This window comes from Triturus cristatus, chromosome 5_2 (genome assembly GCF_964204655.1).
Source record: "Triturus cristatus chromosome 5_2, aTriCri1.1, whole genome shotgun sequence".
NCBI classification, from domain to species: Eukaryota; Metazoa; Chordata; class Amphibia; order Caudata; family Salamandridae; genus Triturus; species Triturus cristatus.
Genome location: NC_140588.1, coordinates 1,066,273,290 through 1,066,292,103, shown reverse-complemented (window position 1 = coordinate 1,066,292,103; position 18,814 = coordinate 1,066,273,290). Strand labels below are relative to the sequence as shown.

The 18,814-nt window shown below is 44.4% G+C and overlaps 1 protein-coding gene across 4 annotated transcripts in view; it reads left to right on the top strand.

The window, feature by feature from the left end:
• The window catches only part of P2RY4 (pyrimidinergic receptor P2Y4), a 65,140-nt gene extending 58,598 nt beyond the window's left edge, over positions 1-6,542 (top strand). For all 4 annotated transcript variants that reach the window (XM_085608352.1, XM_085608351.1, XM_085608349.1 and 1 more), the window contains exon 2: positions 2,939-6,542. In XM_085608352.1, coding sequence (XP_085464478.1) covers positions 2,941-4,065 — 1,125 coding nt within the window. In that variant the 5' untranslated portion in view covers positions 2,939-2,940 and the 3' untranslated portion in view covers positions 4,066-6,542. The remainder of the gene's footprint in view (positions 1-2,938) is intronic.
• The last annotated feature ends 12,272 nt before the right edge of the window (positions 6,543-18,814 follow it).

The window sequence follows — 18,814 nt, the reverse complement described above, 5'->3', positions numbered from 1 at the left end:
ATGGTGTTAAGCACTCACCTGTAGCGTGGTTTTAAGCACTCACCTGTAGCGTGGTTTTAAGCACTCTCACCTGTAGCATGGTTTTAAGCACTCACCTGTAGCATGGCTTTAAGCACTCACCTATAGGATGGTTTTAAGCGCTCTCACCTGTAGCGCGGTTTTAAGCGCTCTCACCTGTAGCGCGGCTTTAAGGGCTCTCACCTGTAGCGCGGCTTTAAGCGCTCTCACCTGTAGCGTGGGTTTAAGCGCTCTCCCCTGTAGGATGGGTGTAAGCACTCCCACCTGTAGCGTGGCTTTAAGCACTCCCACCTGTAGCGTGGCTTTAAGCACTCTCACCTGTAGCGTGGGTTTAAGCGCTCTCACATGTAGCATGGTTGTAATTGCTTTCACCTGTAGCATGGTGTTAAGCGCTGTCACCTGTAGCGTGGGTTTAAGCACTCTCTCCTGTAGCGTGGGTTTAAGCGCTCTCACCTGTAGCGTGGGTTTAAGCGCTCTCACCTGTAGCGTGGGTTTAAGCGCTCTCACCTGTAGCGTGGGTTTAAGCGCTCTCACCTGTAGCGTGGGTTTAAGCGCTCTCTCCTGTAGCGTGGGTTTAAGCGCTCTCTCCTGTAGCGTGGGTTTAAGCGCTCTCACCTGTAGCGTGGGTTTAAGCGCTCTCTCCTGTAGCGTGGGTTTAAGCGCTCTCTCCTGTAGCGTGGGTTTAAGCGCTCTCTCCTGTAGCGTGGGTTTAAGCGCTCTCTCCTGTAGCGTGGGTTTAAGCGCTCTCTCCTGTAGCGTGGGTTTAAGCGCTCTCACCTGTAGCGTGGGTTTAAGCGCTCTCACCTGTAGCGTGGGTTTAAGCGCTCTCACCTGTAGCGTGGGTTTAAGCGCTCTCACCTGTAGCGTGGGTTTAAGCACTCTCACCTGTAGCGTGGGTTTAAGCGCTCTCACCTGTAGCGTGGGTTTAAGCACTCTCTCCTGTAGCGTGGGTTTAAGCACTCTCACCTGTAGCATGGTTTTAAGCGCTCTCTCCTGTAGCGTGGGTTTAAGCACTCTCTCCTGTAGCGTGGGTTTAAGCACTCTCACCTGTAGCATGGTTTTAAGCGCTCTCACCTGTAGGATGGTTTCAAGCACCGTCTTGACTCTGAGCTGGGCCTGAAGTTCACGATCACGAGGCCGCCTGGGCAGAAACCGACAGGAAACCACTACAACCTCGCCACTTCTGGGTGTGAAAGAACACGTCACGCCTGTCTTTGAAAAGTTCCTGTTCTGTATTCAGCGTTTTGCTCTCTCCATATCTCGCCCTTTTCAGCTTACTGTAAGGCGCCTTGACACCTTATGATGCAGAGGCGCTACAGAAACCGTTAAATAAAATGAATGAATACGATATACTTTCACTGCAATGTAGAACGTGGCAGTCACACACAAAGTGTGTTTAGTTTCATCTCTAAATTTTACCACACAAATGTAGTAATAATTTTGGACCACATCATTAAACCATATAAAAAACACAGCAGTGTAATATTGGGAGATATTGAACCATACCCAAGCTATATTCAGAGACCCTTTATAATACACGAGATTCTGCGATCCTTATAAAACCCCATCTCTAAGACTTGTGACGCACCCAGTTGCCTATTATAAAGCAGTGGGGTCAAAGTTCAAGCGGTCCCACTGCCTGCGCCCAGAGCCAGCAGAGGATGAGGGGGGGGGGGAGGGGTAGGCCAGATCACGAGCAGAATTAAAGCAGCTCTTTAAGGAACACCATGAAATGTGGCTTTTCTTTCTTCTGCTCTGTTGTTCTAACATGTTCACTGCATCCCATATGTAATTGTAGAAAAGTTCGAATGTTTTTGCATGTTTCTAGGCATTTTGAGCTACTGCGTCTTTTTTTTTTTAAACAATGATTTGTATTAAAACTTATTGTAATATTTTTTGTAACCGCTTTTTTGATGTGTTTTATTTTGCAATAGAGATTCTATTTATGTTCTTAATGCTTGCAAACGTGCTCTGTTTAATATGAAATAGCTAAGCACCAAGGATTGAAGTGTTTAGTGGGAAAGGTGATGGTGTGACCATGTATTATAAGGAATATTACCACACTGGAAAGTTAGGAGCTCCATTGAAAACAATGGAGTGCTCTGGGCTTCTAATGGCTAGTAGAAGCCCGGAGCACCAACATTCCAATGTCTTACTTAGTTCACAGGAGAATAGGGGGAGATGTTCTAATAGCCTTGGAGCCCTACATAGCAGGCTCTACCGTCCATTAAAGGCCCGCTCCCTTGTTAAAGGCTCTTGCCTTCGGCTCAGACCTTTAAACTCTGGAGCGAGCCTTTAATGGCCGTTAGAGCCCGCTGTGGCGGGCCATAACGTATCCACTGCTGTACATGATACGGATATTGCAAGTCACCCAGGAGTTCCATAACCTTATAAAGGAACTGTGCTTTCGGCCATGTTCCTTTATATAGCCATAATACTCTGGGGTGACTTACACTCTACTGAACAATACAAGGATATTGTATTTTTTCCCATACATAAAGGAATTTAATTTCTCTGGAAGATTTAACTGATATGTTTCATCAGCATGGCCATTACCAGATGTGTTCAATTTACAAAGAATGCTTGTTTTTTTAAAAAAAATAAAATTCCACTTCTATATTGAGAAGTTGTAGACCACTCTTACCAGCACAGCTTCCCAGTTCTGCACAGCTAGGGCAGGGTTAACCAGCAGCTTCCTGTGCTTAACCGGTCTTGTGAACTCCAGAAGTTGTTTGGCTTCCAACGCTGTCCATCTGGAATCTTTCCCAGTTAAGTTCTAAAACAAAGCATAACAAAAGAATGAAATCCTTGATTTTTGAAGTCTAGATCTTTGATGGCTGGATGTTTGTGTGATTCGTTTATTCAAATGGACCAATCGGTCCTAGTTTTAATGGCTATGCTTTCTTTCTTTTGTCTATAGGAATGCTAGACGGGATCGCGATGGAGAGAGCAACGCTATCTTCATCAGCACCACCACTTCTCAATGACCGGAACACCACGGAAGACTATTACGATTACGACTGTGTCTTCAATGAGGAGTTCAAGTTCATCTTGCTGCCGCTGGCCTACGCCATCGTCTTCGTCCTCGGACTCGTGCTCAACGCGGGTGCCATCTGGATGTTCGTGTTCAAGATGAGGCCGTGGAACGCCACCACCATCTACATGTTCAACCTGGCCGTATCGGACATACTCTATGTCCTGTCCCTCCCCACTCTGGTGTACTACTACGCCGCCCGAAACAACTGGCCCTTCGGAGAGGTGTTGTGCAAAATGGTCCGCTTCCTGTTCTACACTAACTTGTACTGCAGCATCCTCTTCCTCACCTGCATCAGCGTCCACCGCTACTTTGGGATCTGCCACCCCATCAGGTCCCTCCAGCTCATGAAAACAAAGCATGCCAAGATCATCTGCGTGGGTGTCTGGCTGGTGGTCATCGCGTGCCTCATCCCTAACCTCATCTTTGTCACCATCAGCTCCAATGGCAACTATACCCTTTGCCACGACACCACCAAGCCAGCAGAGTTTGACCACTTTGTTCACTACAGCTCGGCCGTCATGACCCTTCTCTTTGGAATCCCCTTCCTCGTGATTGTCGCCTGCTACTGCTTGATGGCCAAGGAGCTGCGGAAGCCCCATATCGCGGGGGTCAGACGAGACCTGCCGGCCTGCAAGAAGCGTTCCATCAAGATGATCATCGTAGTCACCACCGTCTTTGTGGTGTGCTTCCTACCCTTCCACATCACTAGGACATTGTACTACACGGCCAGGCTCCTAGAAGCCAACTGCAATGTCCTGAATATTGTCAACCTCACCTACAAGATCACTCGCCCGCTGGCCAGCGCCAACAGCTGCATTGACCCCATCATGTACTTTCTTTCTGGTGATAATTATCGGACCAAACTTGTGCGAGCAGTTACTGAAAAGCCAAAAGCCAAGTGGAAAAAGGCGGCTAACGCCTTCTCTGTTGTTTCCCGGCTGACGATTAGCAGCCAGGCCGCCCTGGCCACTGCAGATGCCAACAGCATTACCACTGTGGACAGTGGCTAAGAGGAATGCAACAGATGTTCAAGACCTGAGAACGCATAGAGTGGAAGGGACCCTCACTTGGGGGAGAGGCGATACATTCTGTGACTGGATATTTTGTGTCTGGCTCTAACATTCTCTGGAGAACCCACTGTGGACAGATCTGTCTTGCAGAAAGCCCGCCGTTGGTTCCTTCATGAAGGCGGTACGTGGCAGAAGTTGTAGCACTACGAGGCCATGCCTCGACTTTCAAGTTTTGTCAGGTGAAAAGACTTACTGTGAAGCGCCTTGATGAACTTTGAGGTCAGAAGGGTGGGTCTATTTGCACTAATGTTACTCCAGATGACCCTGACCTTCAGGCCCCTCTGGCCCATGTGCAGTTCAACTCCTGTCTTATAGCAGAAGTCTTGATCATGAAATTCCCACCATCCCTCCCCATATCCGTTCTGATTATGGTATTACTGTCCTCCAGCACCTTTTCATGCATCCCACCCACAAGACGTAGGATAAAGAGCCAGGTCGTAGAGGGCCTTCGGACATGCTACTCAAGGGACCTCTTCTTCCAGGCCTCCTTGAGAACCACCGATCACGTGTTCTACAGTTATGAACTCTTATGGACTCTTACGTAGGTGACACCAATGTTTTAATGCTCTCTTTGGGGTGAGGTGAGGTTCGTCAGCTTCTCGCACTCCATGTCCATGAATGGAGTGGAGAACGGCCGTTCGTGGGTTTACTGTAATATTTCCTCCAGGTGCCACCATGATGATCTGCTGCGAGGCTGATATCAACATGAGGTCCATGACTTTGACAGCTCATCCTTCATTTGTGTCTTTATCCCTGTCCTCAGTGGGTACAGGGACACTGGTTTTGTTTCTGAAGGGCAGACTTGAAGGCACGCATGCTCCGGACAGGGACCCACAGTGAGCAGGGAGTGGGCGCCAGTATCTTCTGTTGTTTCTTTGTCCTAGGTCATGGTCAGGAGCAGTACAATTGGCCCCCCCTGACACACATTGTGGGTATTTATATATATTTTTTAAATTTTATATTCACGTACACACTCACGTGCACTTCACTACTTTTTGCACATCTTTGGTCCTGATGAGGCGCCAACGACCCTAGCGGCGACAGAGGCGTGAAACATGTTGACCGTTTTAATGACACCGAGGCACAATGTGTCCTTGGGGACCATACTCTAAATTAAAGTTTTTATTGTTGGCAGGAGGGTTACTAAATCAATATAACCCCCAGTCATTTTTAGTTCACTTTGCACACATTCTAGCTACCCTCATTAAGAACCCACACCCCACACACCCTCATACACCATCCGACATGCCTTAAAAAGATCTCCGAGAAAGTGACCCTTCGGGGGGCCCGTTGGGAATTGCAGCGCCGGCCCAACGAGGAGCATAGCCCGATGATGAAGCATGACACCCCTCGGGGTGTGTGAGGGCAACAAGAGGCAAGACATGTGCTTTCCCCTTTGTGGTGGGTCCGTTCAACCTAGGACTCCCCCCTTTTTCTTTTTGTCCTTTTTATAAGACCTATGGGTCAATCTCTGGACCCGATCTTTGGAACAGTGTCCAACCTTTTTTGTGGTAGTGGGCGCCAGTACACAAAAGTCGTGTCACTGGAAGTTGTTGGTTTATCTTCTTGTATTATCAACCGGAAATGATTGAAGTTGTTTCGTTGCCTTTAAATGCCTGTGGCACAAGCTGCTTCCTGTTTATCAAAATGTTTTAAAATGTTGTTTCCTCTGTCTGTTTTTTCTGCACTGCATTGCTCCTTTTGTATTGACTCATATTAGCCAAACCGGTCACAGCAGTGCTTAATTTGTGTACATTTTTTTTTTTTTTTAAATAAAAGGCCAGGTCCCTTGTCAGGAGGCCACTGCAGCTTGCAGCACCCATTGCCCTGCCAGAGCTGCCAATGACCGTACCTACACAGATACTAAACATTACACTCCTAAAAGTGTGACAATTAAGATTATTCCAGGAGCCCAACACTAATAATGGCTTGTGCAACAGGTATTATTAGTCCTTTTGAATGTATATTGAATTAATAAACAACTGCTGTTGTGTGCTCCATTCTAAATGAGACAAGCAGTGCCACCATGTGGCAGACTGTCATAAGTGCCGGTGTTAACAATTCAGTGCCGGTGCTGACCACTGGAAACCACCGCCTCAAATTAAGCACTGGGGGTCACAGTGAAACTATGGATCGATTCTATGAACCCAAAACCCTGTAGTTTAACATGCCAAGTCCCTCTTAAGGTCTGGAGCATGAACTATGGACTTTGGTTTATCTCTGTTATAACACAAACTTTAACCATTTTCTGTGGACCAATCCTAGGAGGATCTCTCTCCATGGGGCTATTTTTGATTTGAAAATTGTGATAACAAAGTAAGATACTGGGGAACTGGTATTGTGAACTTTTTAATATTCTTTGTTAAAGTTTTAATTGATATATATGAAAAATAAATGTATTTTTTTATTGGTTCTAACGTAAAGATTTTGGTCTCATTTTGCTTTCCCCAAAATGTTCATTCTTGGGTGCACTTTGTTGTATTGCAGATTAGGAGGTGGTGATCTGTCAGGGATTCACAGGTCACTCTTAAGATCTGTTAGCAGCACTCGGGGGCAAGCTCCAGTGGTCGTCTCTTTCCCAGCGATTTAAAGGGAGCAATGGTGTAGCAGCCAGAAACGTCACTGTACCCTGGATACCGCACTCAAGGAGTCACCTGCTGCCATAAGAGAGCGCAAGCCCCCTGCCTTGCCTACTGCCTAGTAGTTTCTTTCTTTTCGCTGGTTGATGAAGCGACTCCCATCCGAGTGCTGACTCGGTGATCGTATCCCATTGAATTTCTCCATAGTGAGCAGGCCCAGGTGGTCTTCGTAGCTGTAGGTCGCTAGAAATTGATGGCGGGGTGGATTGGGTCATGGTAAATTCAGTTTCATCAAGACGCAAAATAAGGAGTCGGAATGTCTCTTTAGAGTGCCTTGGCCCAAGCTTGGGTGACCAGGGGACAAGGACTGGTCAGTGGGAACTGTTTGGGTCTACACTTTACCAAGTTCTGTTTATATGTTTATACTTTTATATAGCGTAAATAGGAGGAGTTTTGTGGAGTCCATAAACACTTCAGTTTGATTTTGTCAAGACAGTGCCATATCTATAGGTGAAAAATATATCTATAAGTGTAAAATAAAGCCATTATTTTAAGTTGGACAAATTTAAAGTGCAGAAAAATGTTCTGTATTCTAAACTTTTTTGCAGGACAATTTTCGGCACTTTAAATTTCTCCCATTTGTGTTATGCATGTAACAGGGCCACATATGGCAAAAACAAGTACATACTACAGTCTCTCAGTCACCCGTCCACATATATCGCACTCATACGCACTCATGTTCATACATCCCCAAAGACCACGCTCTCACTGACACTTATGGAAGCCCTGTCATTGTACCACTAGTCAGTTTTTTGTTCAAACCGTAGCATCTGGCTTTATGGACATTAGGCTTAAAGCCAATAAAGCTGGGTGTGGGGGTGCCTGGCACGAATGCCAGAGTTGCTTAGCCTTTCTTTAGCTCACGATGATTTTCACTGATCAGAAGTAGCTGTCACTGCAGAAAAGGCTGGAGACCCTTGGCGTAAACCATACCCAAAGGGTGGCCGAAAGGTTTGCTAAAAACAAGAGTTACAGGCAATCCCACAAAGGAAAACCGTGAGACTGCAATGTGCCGAACTGCACAGTCGACATCAGGAGGTGTGAAGGAGAAGGTACAGAAGATAAATACAGAGAAGATTCATTAAAGATACAGCATTACGAGAAGGCAGGAGTCTGGAAACATCACGCTTGAAAACGTCAAAGATACAGGAGATGTTTCAAATCATTTTTGAAAAGTGCACAGGAGGGGTCTTTCAAGCTTGTAGGCGGAATGAAGTTTGAGATCTTAGGAGCACCACCTGAGAACGATTAGGATAATTCTTTTTTGGAACCTTTTCTCTTCAAAAGAAGGGACTCCGAGCTTTTGTGCTATGAAGTGAATCTGTGATTGGCGACTATGACGTCTGTGAAGCCCACTGACCGCTTGAACCACTTGCCATCCTCCGTGATAAGACTTCTAAGATTGAACTGCAGTGGAATTCTGAGGAATGGAAATGACAATCAGGGCTGAATGTCGCTGAGTGTCTGAGAAAGTTAATGGATCTATCCAAAAGAGCGCATCTTCAAGGCCACTCACCTCTGGAGAAGAGGCCGCGAGCACATGTGCCTCTATGGGGCATTTCGTGAACCTGGAAGAAGGTCACCTGTCTGACACCTGTCCTTATACGGACAGCGACTCCACACGTGTTGGAGCAATGGCGGGTTTCAGCGTCTAAGAGGGAACGCCTGAAACCAAATGAGCCTCCTTAATAAAAAGTTGGCATTATTTCGTATCTTCAGCCGCGGCTCGTGAATGTAAGTGCAGTGGGGCGGGTGGGGGGGGATTTCAAAAGAAAAATGATGAGGGTAAATTAAATAAATAATACATGTTTCCTCATTGCCCCACCGCTCTTACATGCACAGTCCCCGGCTGCTTATCTTGCACAGGCCTGACACAGGGAATCTCTGCCCAAGCATAACTTTTGATGTTTGTTTCTCAGACCAGGCAGGTGGAGGATACCGAAACCCTCCTTTGAGGTGAATGACTGCTTTGCAAAAGGGGGAGCTGGCTAACCTCAAACAGACTGAGCTCCTGAAGCTACTGGGAATTTCATGGCTTTCAAATTTAACATAGAGCTGCTCCATAAAGCTGTTGAGATAGCCATGCCTTGGCCATGACTACTAGATAGCTTGCTATAGACTTTGCTGCCACCACCTAACTAGTTTCTGAAACCCCAGAGAGCGCTGGCTTGTGCTATGGGAGAGACCCAATTAGTATCTACTCTGTTTACGGTCACAGGGCACATCACCAGTGCTTGCCACTGAACATCTGGTGCCTGGACGTTTGGTCAACTGCCCTGTAGATCTAATGGAGCAAGGATTCGAGAAAATAAACTTGCTCGGATCAACCTCTCGTTAACAGACACTAGCAAATAGAAATCGTAGATAAATTAAAAAACTAACATACATACGACATTCATACACGGGGGGGAAAAGGCATTTTGCTTGCTTAAATAACAACGAATATTTCTTGTGCAGGTAACCATGTGATTAACCATGTGAGAGGAAAACTCTCACTCATGTGAAAAGAGTTGCTAACTGTAGGTCTTGAAGTACCGCATGTTTGGCACATACTTGCCCGAATCTTAAAGTTTTTTGCTGCTAACACTTTGCATAACAAAGAAGAAAATAACATGGGATAGAATAGAAGGGGGAGGTAAACAGTGTGTAACAATCGGGGTTGTTGATATGGCTCAGACTGCAGTATAGGGAAAAAGCAAGGTCCGCTCTTTTTCGTCTTTAACGTGGTTTCTTTCACATCATGGGCCCACATATCTGAAGTAGTCAGAGTTCCAGAAAACAAAATACAATTAAAGCGGATAATTCCTCTTATCCAGTTCCGGATCCGGTATAGAAGCTCCCGTCTCTTTCGGAGTCTTCCTTTTTTGCCAGCAGACACTCGAAACAAAAGCAGAGAAGAGGGGCATGTATTAGGACCAATGCTTAAGCCTGAGAAGGGGGAAAAGGAGTGAGAGACCACCAGTGCGCTGCAGTAGTCTTAAAGACGTGTGCTCGTGTAGATAAGAAAAGAAACACCAGGAGGCTTAAAGGAAGAGGCGGACGCTCTACCGACCGGTTCTCTCCCTCCTCCCAACCCGCAAACCGCTCCTGTACCTGGGAGAGCCACTCTACTCTGGGAGCATGGCTGGGCGTAGCGTCTTGACGTTGGCCTCCTGGCTCGCCGGTTCTCTGGGTTCCCCCTGGGTATCTTTTGCGTTGCAGGGAGTCTTCTTCGTGCATCTCTGTTGTCCTCTCAGTGGCGTACCAGTGCGCCTCGTGCTCTCCTCTTCCAGGATTGAAGATGCTCACTCCCTCGTCCCTGTGGTTCAGGGATTGGTTTCAGGGGAGTGACGTCAGTCCTTTGGGAGGGGCTGTCAACAAAAGGATCTCGTCCTCACCAAAGGGGATATCGCCGTCCCGGGAGGTACTTGACTCGTAAATCCAGTCGCCCGTCTGTAAATAAAGGAGAGGGTCTTGCTCAGAGGGCACAGTCCACCAGTCCGGGTTAGGCACATTCCCCACGCTTCCCTCTTGGTAGTCCTGCGGTGATGCGGATTTGCGACACCTTCCCCTCCCCAGCCTCTTAGGATTCTCCCCTTCGGGGAGAGGCAATATTCAGGGTAGAAAGTCTGCATTCCCGTTGTCGGATCCCTTCCGATGTCTCACTTCGAAGGAGAAAGGTTGGAGTGTCAGGAACCACCTTAGGACCCTTGGGTTATTGCCCATGTTGCGGCTCATCCATTGGAGAGGTGTGTGGTCAATGTACAGTATAAAGTGGTTTCCCTCAAGATAATAACGTAGCTTGTCAATAGCCCACTTTACCGCAAGGCACTTCTTTATAGTAGGGTATTTCATTTCTCGAAGGAACAGTTTTCTGCTTATAAAAAGGATGAGGTGATCTGTACCATCAGTGGAGAGCTGTGATAGCACAGCTCCTAACCCATAGTTCGAGGCGTCCGTATGGAGGATAAAGGGTCTGGTGAAGTCGGGTGAGGACAGAACTGGGCTAGTAGTTATAGCTCTTTTTAAGCGAGAGAACGCCTCTTTCACTGTATCAATGGGGTGCAGGAGTGCCTGTGAGCATATGTCTTTGCGTAGTAGGTCGGTGAGGGGTCCCGCTATCTTTCAGTACTTGGGTATGAACCGCCGATAGTATCCCAACAAGCCCAGGAATACCCTTACTTCTCTCTTGGATGTGGGAAAGGGGGTCTCTATAATACCTCTTATCTTCTTTTCCTTTGGCGCAATCACCCCGTGACCCAACACGTATCTCAGGTATTTGACCATCTGGAACCCTACCCGGGAGATTTTTTTGAGTTGCTGTGTAGGCTGGCGTTTCTTAGGACCTGTAGGATCTGGCCTAGATGTCTTAAAGTGGTCCTCCCAGGTGGGGCTGAACACCACTATATCCGCCAGGTAAGCTGATGAAAAGGATTGGTGTTGGTATTAGATAAAATATATTGAATCTTACCTGGAGTCTGTGATTATTTTACTATAAAGTTATAAGATAATTAATGAACTTGTTAATATCACCATCAATTACTCAACTAATGGTCCATTGACCAAAAGAAGAGTGTTGATCTGTGAAGATTAGTTAAGCACAGACTAATTCAGATCACAGAGAAAAAAAACTTGACCCCCAGCGAAATAGTCAAGCAATCTAAACGTGTTTATGGGTCCATTGTAAGTAATATGTTGATGTGTGGAAAAGTTTATCCTGGCCTTTCGCTGTATCAGTTTTTCTGGTAGCAGAATGATGGTTATTAGTTTGGTGATTATTGATTATTGACAATTGTTTTGAATAATTGACTATAAGTTTAACACTAAAAGTTAGTGTTGTGTTTTATGTTGTCTGGAAGTACAGGTACAGAGATACCTGGGAATCACGGGAATGGAATTTAGAAGAGTGTGATAAATGGAAGTCACACTGCAGAAGGTTACTCGTCTGTTGTCATAATACTGAGAAGCTACGGAGGGCTGGCAGTATTACATTAGGGACTATATCCTATAAGAGTAGAGGGTGTATGACCGCAGAGGGCCCGTCTGTGAAACTTTGGCCTTACTCAAAGGAGGAGTATCCCTAGAGGAATAGCAGGTCCTCCCCGAGCTAGAGTGAAGAGTAAACAGGGGTTTTTACTCGCAGTGACAGGAAGAAATTTTCTTTTGTGGTGCCTGAAGAAACTATCTTTGGTTTAGTGGAGCAGACAGAGTACCGCTTGTTACTAACAAGAATTTTATAACGAAAAGACGAAAACAGACATTGTTGTATTACCTTGTGAAGGGAGGGCAGTAACAGGAGCTATACTGACGTCACAGAAAGCCGCGCTGGTATTGGTCGAAGCAGCGGGCGTGATAACACTGCAGATTGTAAAGGGAGGGTCAGTAGTAGGAGTAATACTGATGTCACAGGAGCCGCGCTGGAATTGGTCAGACAAGAGGGTTGTTGAAAAGTCTGATTGGTCAATAGATCGGTAGTGTGCTGGTATTTGGTGAAGACGAAAATACGTAGTAAATTCTGATAAAATTGTTGGTGTGAGTCACGCAGGCATTGGACGAAAGCTGAATAATACGTTTAGTGAAAAATACAGCAGAGTTTCAATTCTCAAGTGAGTTAAATAAAAGAACAAAGAAAATGAAGTTGAGGTGCAAGATCAAGATTTTTTTTTAAGAAGGATAAGCGTGTAATGACCAGGGAGGGAATTCTTATGCCACCTCCTAATACACCGGCTTCCTATATGATGATGGAAAGTGGATATCATACTTGTGTATGGCTGGAGAATTGGGTGGAATATACGAAAGATGATGGTGTTTTAGCTTTTCCCGAACATGGTACCTTTAACGTGAGAGTTCTTCAAAATTTGAGAAACAGGATGAATTCATTGGAACCCAATCCGAGGTTGACACGGTATGAGGTTTTGGAAGAATGAAAAGTTGAGGCATTTGAGCGCGAGAAATATAGAGGAGGTATGAGAAACAATAGAGGATTTTTACCCAGATATCCATTTGATACGCGAGGAGGTCAGATGAAAATATTGAGAAGGACTGTAGTGACCGAAGGTTTATATCCAGTATTATTGGCTGATGATCAAGAAGGGAGTAAAAGCAAGGAGGAGACGAAACATAGGGGTACGACAGGGATAGGGTGTAATGAATCGGATGATGAGTTATTAGAGGACATTTTGATAAAGAGACCTCTGCCTTATCAGGAAAGTGGTAGGGATACCACTCCAAGTGCCCCCATGATAGGAACTCCATTGTTTCCACAAGTTCTATATGATCCAACAGTCATTCGAGCATCGCAAGAAAAAGAAAGGGAGGCATTGAACAAAACTAAAGAGGAGATAATTCAGAAGATACATCAGTTAAGGCTAAATGCAGAAGCATTGACAGTACCCGTAACGATTGGTCCAGTGATCCCATTGTATGGTGACAAATGAGGTACACCAAAATCCCAAACTGCAGCATCTTCGCAGTATAGGGCCAGAAAGGAAGTAGTTATGATAGATGATCAAATTAGTGAGTGTGAGTTGAATGTTTCATTAATGGCTCTACCAAATATTGAGGCTGTGACAGAAACCCCAAAAAGAATTTTGAACAGAAAAGTACCAACTGTCACTTCAGTGGCATGGAGTTCCACTGGATTTTCTCCTGAACATCTAGAGAAATGGGTGAAAGAATTAGAAAAGAAGAAACAAAAGAATATAGATATAAGTAAGTTAAGGGTGGACTTGGAAGAAATGATCATTGGAACACTAGGTCTTGATAGATTGAGTTCCTACGAAGATGAAGAGTTGTTATTTCTGCGTAAAAGTATAACCTGTAGGGCATGAGAAAATCGCGGAAGTGGCATAAGAATTTGGAATAAATATAGAAAAATCAAAAGTACTACAGAAGCACTATAAAGCAGAATTTACTGAAAAAGATTTAGAGAGCTTGAATGCATCAGGAAGGAGACTGCACATAAAGGAATTGATGCACCTTTTGAAGAAATGGGGAGATGTAGATCGTGGGAGAAGCTGATGGACTAAGAAAAGAGAGGAGGTAATTGTTAAAGAGTTATCTGCATTTCCAATGAGAGAAGTGAAACAGGTTGAAAAGATGAGTCCAATGATAGAAGTTCCTGGTGGAGGATATGTTCATGTTCCATGGAGCAGACAGGATATTTTGTCTTTTGCAAATGACTTTCCAAGGTTGAGAGATAAACCCATTGAATGCTATAAACAAGTGGAGAGATGTGTCAAGGAATCAAAGGTTTTGTTGAAAGATCTAGATGGTCTATTTGATATAGTGGTACCAACAGATTTGTGGACGGAATGTAAGATTACAGTTGATTGGCCCACTGAAGAATATCCTAGAGATGCGAGAACGGGAGCGCCTTCAGAGGAAGTAATGAAAATACACAATCAAGTGATTACTTTTCTGAAAGGGAAAATTCCCCCTAAAGAAACTGATTGGCTAAAAAAAGACAAACCAACTGAGGAACCTAAGGATTCAGTGCAAGCATATTATGAGAGATTACTACAGGTGTTTAAACAGTATGTGGATTTGAGAACATTGGTGATAAGGATTTAGGACATTTTGTATATAGATTTGTCTATGGACTAAGATCTGAAATTAGTCAGATGATTCAGCAACATACGCTTTGTTGGCAAAGTAAGCCAATCGATGATATTCTGAAGTATGCAAAATACTGCAGTGATGACATTGATGCAAAGCATAAAAAGTTAAGGGAGAAAATGTTGTGGGCACAAGTGAAGATAGCAGAACACCAAGAAGCAAATTCAATTACGCAAGTTGACAATCGGATGAATGAACAGAATCAGAGTGGTCAAGCTTTGAATGAGAACAAAGGAAAAGCAAGAATGAGGAGAGAGGAAGCGAGAAAGAAATATCCCTGTCATGGGTGTGGAAAGCTTGGACATTGGAAGAATGAGTGTAGAAACTAAATTCACAGATGCAGAATGGGGTGGTTGTGAACCAACAGCAACTGCAGCAGATAGTTACTCCTCAGTTACAGGTGCCTCAAGCTCCTTTGCCCTACAATGTGAATGCTCAGGTGCACAGATACAGTGTGAACACCGGATTCCGAGGAGAAAGTGGTAAGAATACACAGACTGTTCGACAATATTGGATGCAGAGTGATGCAGATGAATTGGGATTGGTGCAATGACGGTGCCTGAGGGGGGAGGAGGAGTGCGGGCTTGGCGCATCCTTGGCAGTAGATCAGTCGGGTCCATTTATTGATGGGAAGGTAGATGGAAATTATATCAATTTCCTAGTGGACACTGGTGCTAACCGTTCTACTGTGAGAACAGCAGAAATCCCAAACCTACCCCTCTCGGGAGAAACTATCCAAGTTGTAGCAGTTTCAAATAAGCAGATTAGGACCCTGATCACGAAACCAATAGAAGTGAATATTGGAAATGTTAGAGACATGCATCGATTTGTAGTATGTGATTCAAGTCCAGTAAATCTATTAGGAAGGGAATTGTGTAAAATGAATTGCACCCTCTTCTGTACGCCTGATGGTGTAGCTGTTCAAACACCGGATGAAGACGTAGCATTCAAAATTATGCTAGCTAAACAGGGAACAGAAGTGGATGAGATGTTTTTACTTCTTACTGAAAGAGACTTGCCTGATGAACTAAAAGATACAGTGAGGTCAGATGTGTGGGATTTTACAGGAAAAGAAATTGGTCTAATGGCAGAAGTAGATCCTGTCAAAGTGATGGCAAAGGAAGGTGCAATATAGCCAAACACCCCACAATACAAAATGAGCCCAGAAGTGAAAGCAGGAGTAGCCCAAGTAATTGATCAGATGATTGAACAAGGAATATTGAAGGAAACAGTAGGCAGTCCTTGTAATTCGCCAATCATGGGACTCAAGAAGCCTAGTGGTAAATATAGAATAGTACAAGATTTGAGGAAAATCAATAAAGTAGTGGTACCCTGTTGTCCTGTAGTACCAAACCCAGCAGTGATTCTCTATCAGATACCATGGGATGCTCATTGGTATACTGTGATTGATTTTGTGCCATGCATTCTTCTCATTTCGATTTCACCCGGATAGCCAATGTCTTTTTGCTTTCTGGTTCGAGGACCATGTTTTGGCATGGTGCCGAGTTCCTCAAGGGTACACGGAAAGTCCGTCAATATTTAACCAGATTCTGAAAAAGTGGTTAGTGACATTAGTAATGCCAGGAAATTCAGTTTTTGTTCAGTACATTGATGACCTATTGGTGGCATCAAAGACAAGAGAAGCTTGTGTCACTGACACAATAGATTTACTGAACCATTTGGCAGAAGGAGGACATAAAGTGTCCCCAGGCAAATTACAATTTTGTAAACAGTAAGTTCAATATCTTGGATATAAGATAGAGAAGGGAGTCAGAAAGGTGACACCAGAAAGAATAAGAGTAATTCAACAAATGAACATGCCAAAGACCAAGAAGGAAGTGCAAATGTTTTTGGAGGTGGTTGGATATTGTCGCCAATGGATACGTGGATTTTCAGTTCTGGCGAAACCTTAAATAAAGTTGACATGAAAATAGATGACAGATCCGATTGAGTGGGATGATGAAAGTGAAGACTCATTCAGAAAACTGAATAGTTATTTGTGTCAGGCCCCAGCCCTAGGAATGCCAGACTATACAAAAGAATTAGCATTATATTGCTGTGAAAGAGAAGGGTGTGCACTCTCCGTGTTAACCCAGAGACATGGATTGTCTTGACGTCCTGTAGCATACTTTTCTGCTACCCTTGACCCAGTGGCTGCAGCATTACCTGGCTGTTTAAAAGCAGAAGCTGCTACTTGTGTGAGCTTGGAGCAAAGTGAATCGATTGGGATGGGACATCCCGTCAAAGTGTATGTGCCACATTCAGTTAAGATCCTTTTAACAAGGACTTGTACTCAACATTTGACATCTAGTCGACTAACTAAGAATGAAAGAGTAATTTTGGGTGCTGAAAATGTAAGTGTGATAAGATGTCCCATGGTGAATCTAGCAACCTTGTTGCCTGATTTTTATTGTGAAGAGGTAAAATAAGAGGTGAATCATGATTGTCTGGATGTGACAGAAATGTGTACCAAGCCTAGACTTGACCTCCTTGACGTTCCCCTAGAAGAATCAGATTATGTGCTGTTTGTTGATGGATCATGTTTGAGAAGAGAAATTGGAGAACTGGTGTCTGCTTATGCTGTGTGCACTGTGTCAGGAATTATAGAAGCTTCCTGTCTAAGAGGAGTCAAATCCGCCCAAATTGCTGAGTTGTTTGCATTGGCAAGGGCATGCAAAATTGGGGAGAAATTGAGTGACCATTTTTACAGACAGTCAATATGGTTTCCGGGTGGTACATGATTTTGGCCAATTTTGGTTACAAAGGGGATTTCTGACTTCTTCGGGATCTCCTAAACGGTATGTCAATGATGTTAAAGAACTATTGGAAGCATTACAATTGCCGAAAGAAATTGCAGTGGTCATATGTGCCGCACATAAGTCAGGAATGACTATGTGACATTGGGTAATCGGTACGCAGCCCAAGTGGCACAATTTTGTGCACAAAATACAATGTCTTTGAACTGAGAGATGGAAAAAGAAGTTACCAATTGCCAACATATGTTTTTCTCTGCTTTTGAAACATGGGATGAAGTTTGAAAATTACAGGATGACGCAGCCCTGAAAGAGAAGGAACGATGGATCAAAATAGGTTGCACAAGAAGGGCTGATGATGAAGCATGGGTGTGTCCAGATGGTAGACCAATAATGCCAGATAGCTTGTTGTCACAAATGGCTAGGCTATGTCACGGAGTTGCACACGTTGGGAGGGATGCCATGGTCTGACAGTTCAGACAAGTGTGGTTCAATCCCAAACTCAGGATAGTTGCAGGGAGCCTGTGCCAAAGGTGCTTGACTTGCCAATTGCAAAATCCAGGAAGGAAAACTGTGGTGAGCACAAGATTACAGTTAGACTTCATCGAGTTGCCACCGAGCAACGGATTGAAGTATGTCCATGTCATTGTTTGTCTGTTCTCTCGATGGGTGGAAGCCTATCCGACGAGAAGAAATGACAGCCTAACAGTTGCTAAACTACTGTTAAGAGAACTAATACCCAGGTTTGGATTTCCAGTCACTTTAGAATCAGATAGAGGACCTCATTTTAATAATGACATAATTAAACTAATTTGTGAAGCATTCAAAATTTAACAGAAGTTACTTTGTGCCTACCGACCAGAAGCCTCTGGAGTGGTCGAACATCTCAATGGCACAATAAAATCCAGGTTAGGAAAAGTGTGTGCATCCACTTCACTGAAATGGCCTGATGATTTGTCTATTGTATTGATGAGCCTCAAAAGCATTCCTGATCGAAGAATAGGATTGAGTCCTCATGAAATCCTTATGGGAAGAGCAATGAGAAAAGCATTTATACCTGGAAACAAATTGATGAATATAACTGATGATTTAATATTGGACTATTGCAAAGGGCTGGCTGATCTGATACGTTCTGCGTCTCTTTTATAACACAAGAAATCCTCGGGTCTATACTTGCACACAAACATGCATCAAAACCAATATGCATCAAAGGATTTGAAGGATTGGAGTCTCACAAAATGTCCCATATAGACAGGGGGACAATCCCTTTCTGGACGAAAACCCTCACCCACCATAGGTGGCATGCTTCATCATATGGGTTTCTCCTCCCAGTGGGAGACCGAGTCCCACTGAGGGCTACAACTCCCTCACTGTGAGGTAGGAGCTCTGGGATGTTTCCAAGATGGTAAAGACCTATACTAGGATGCTAAAATCTGATATGTGAATGATAGGCGTGGTGACAGTGCAGCGCAAAGGGACGTAATTGAGTGAAATCGCCGTGGTGAGGTTAAAACTACCCAGTGGAGACAAACAAAAACTTTTATTAGCTTGCTTGCACTGGTAGGATTAAAAGGCAGTGCAAAGAGTAGTATTGATTTAAAACTACACTATAAAAAGGTCGACATGTTTCAGCCTTAAGTGATCAGTCATAGTATCTAGGCTTTCTTCAGGACCAAGATTGGAAAAGTTGCTGCTGCTGGT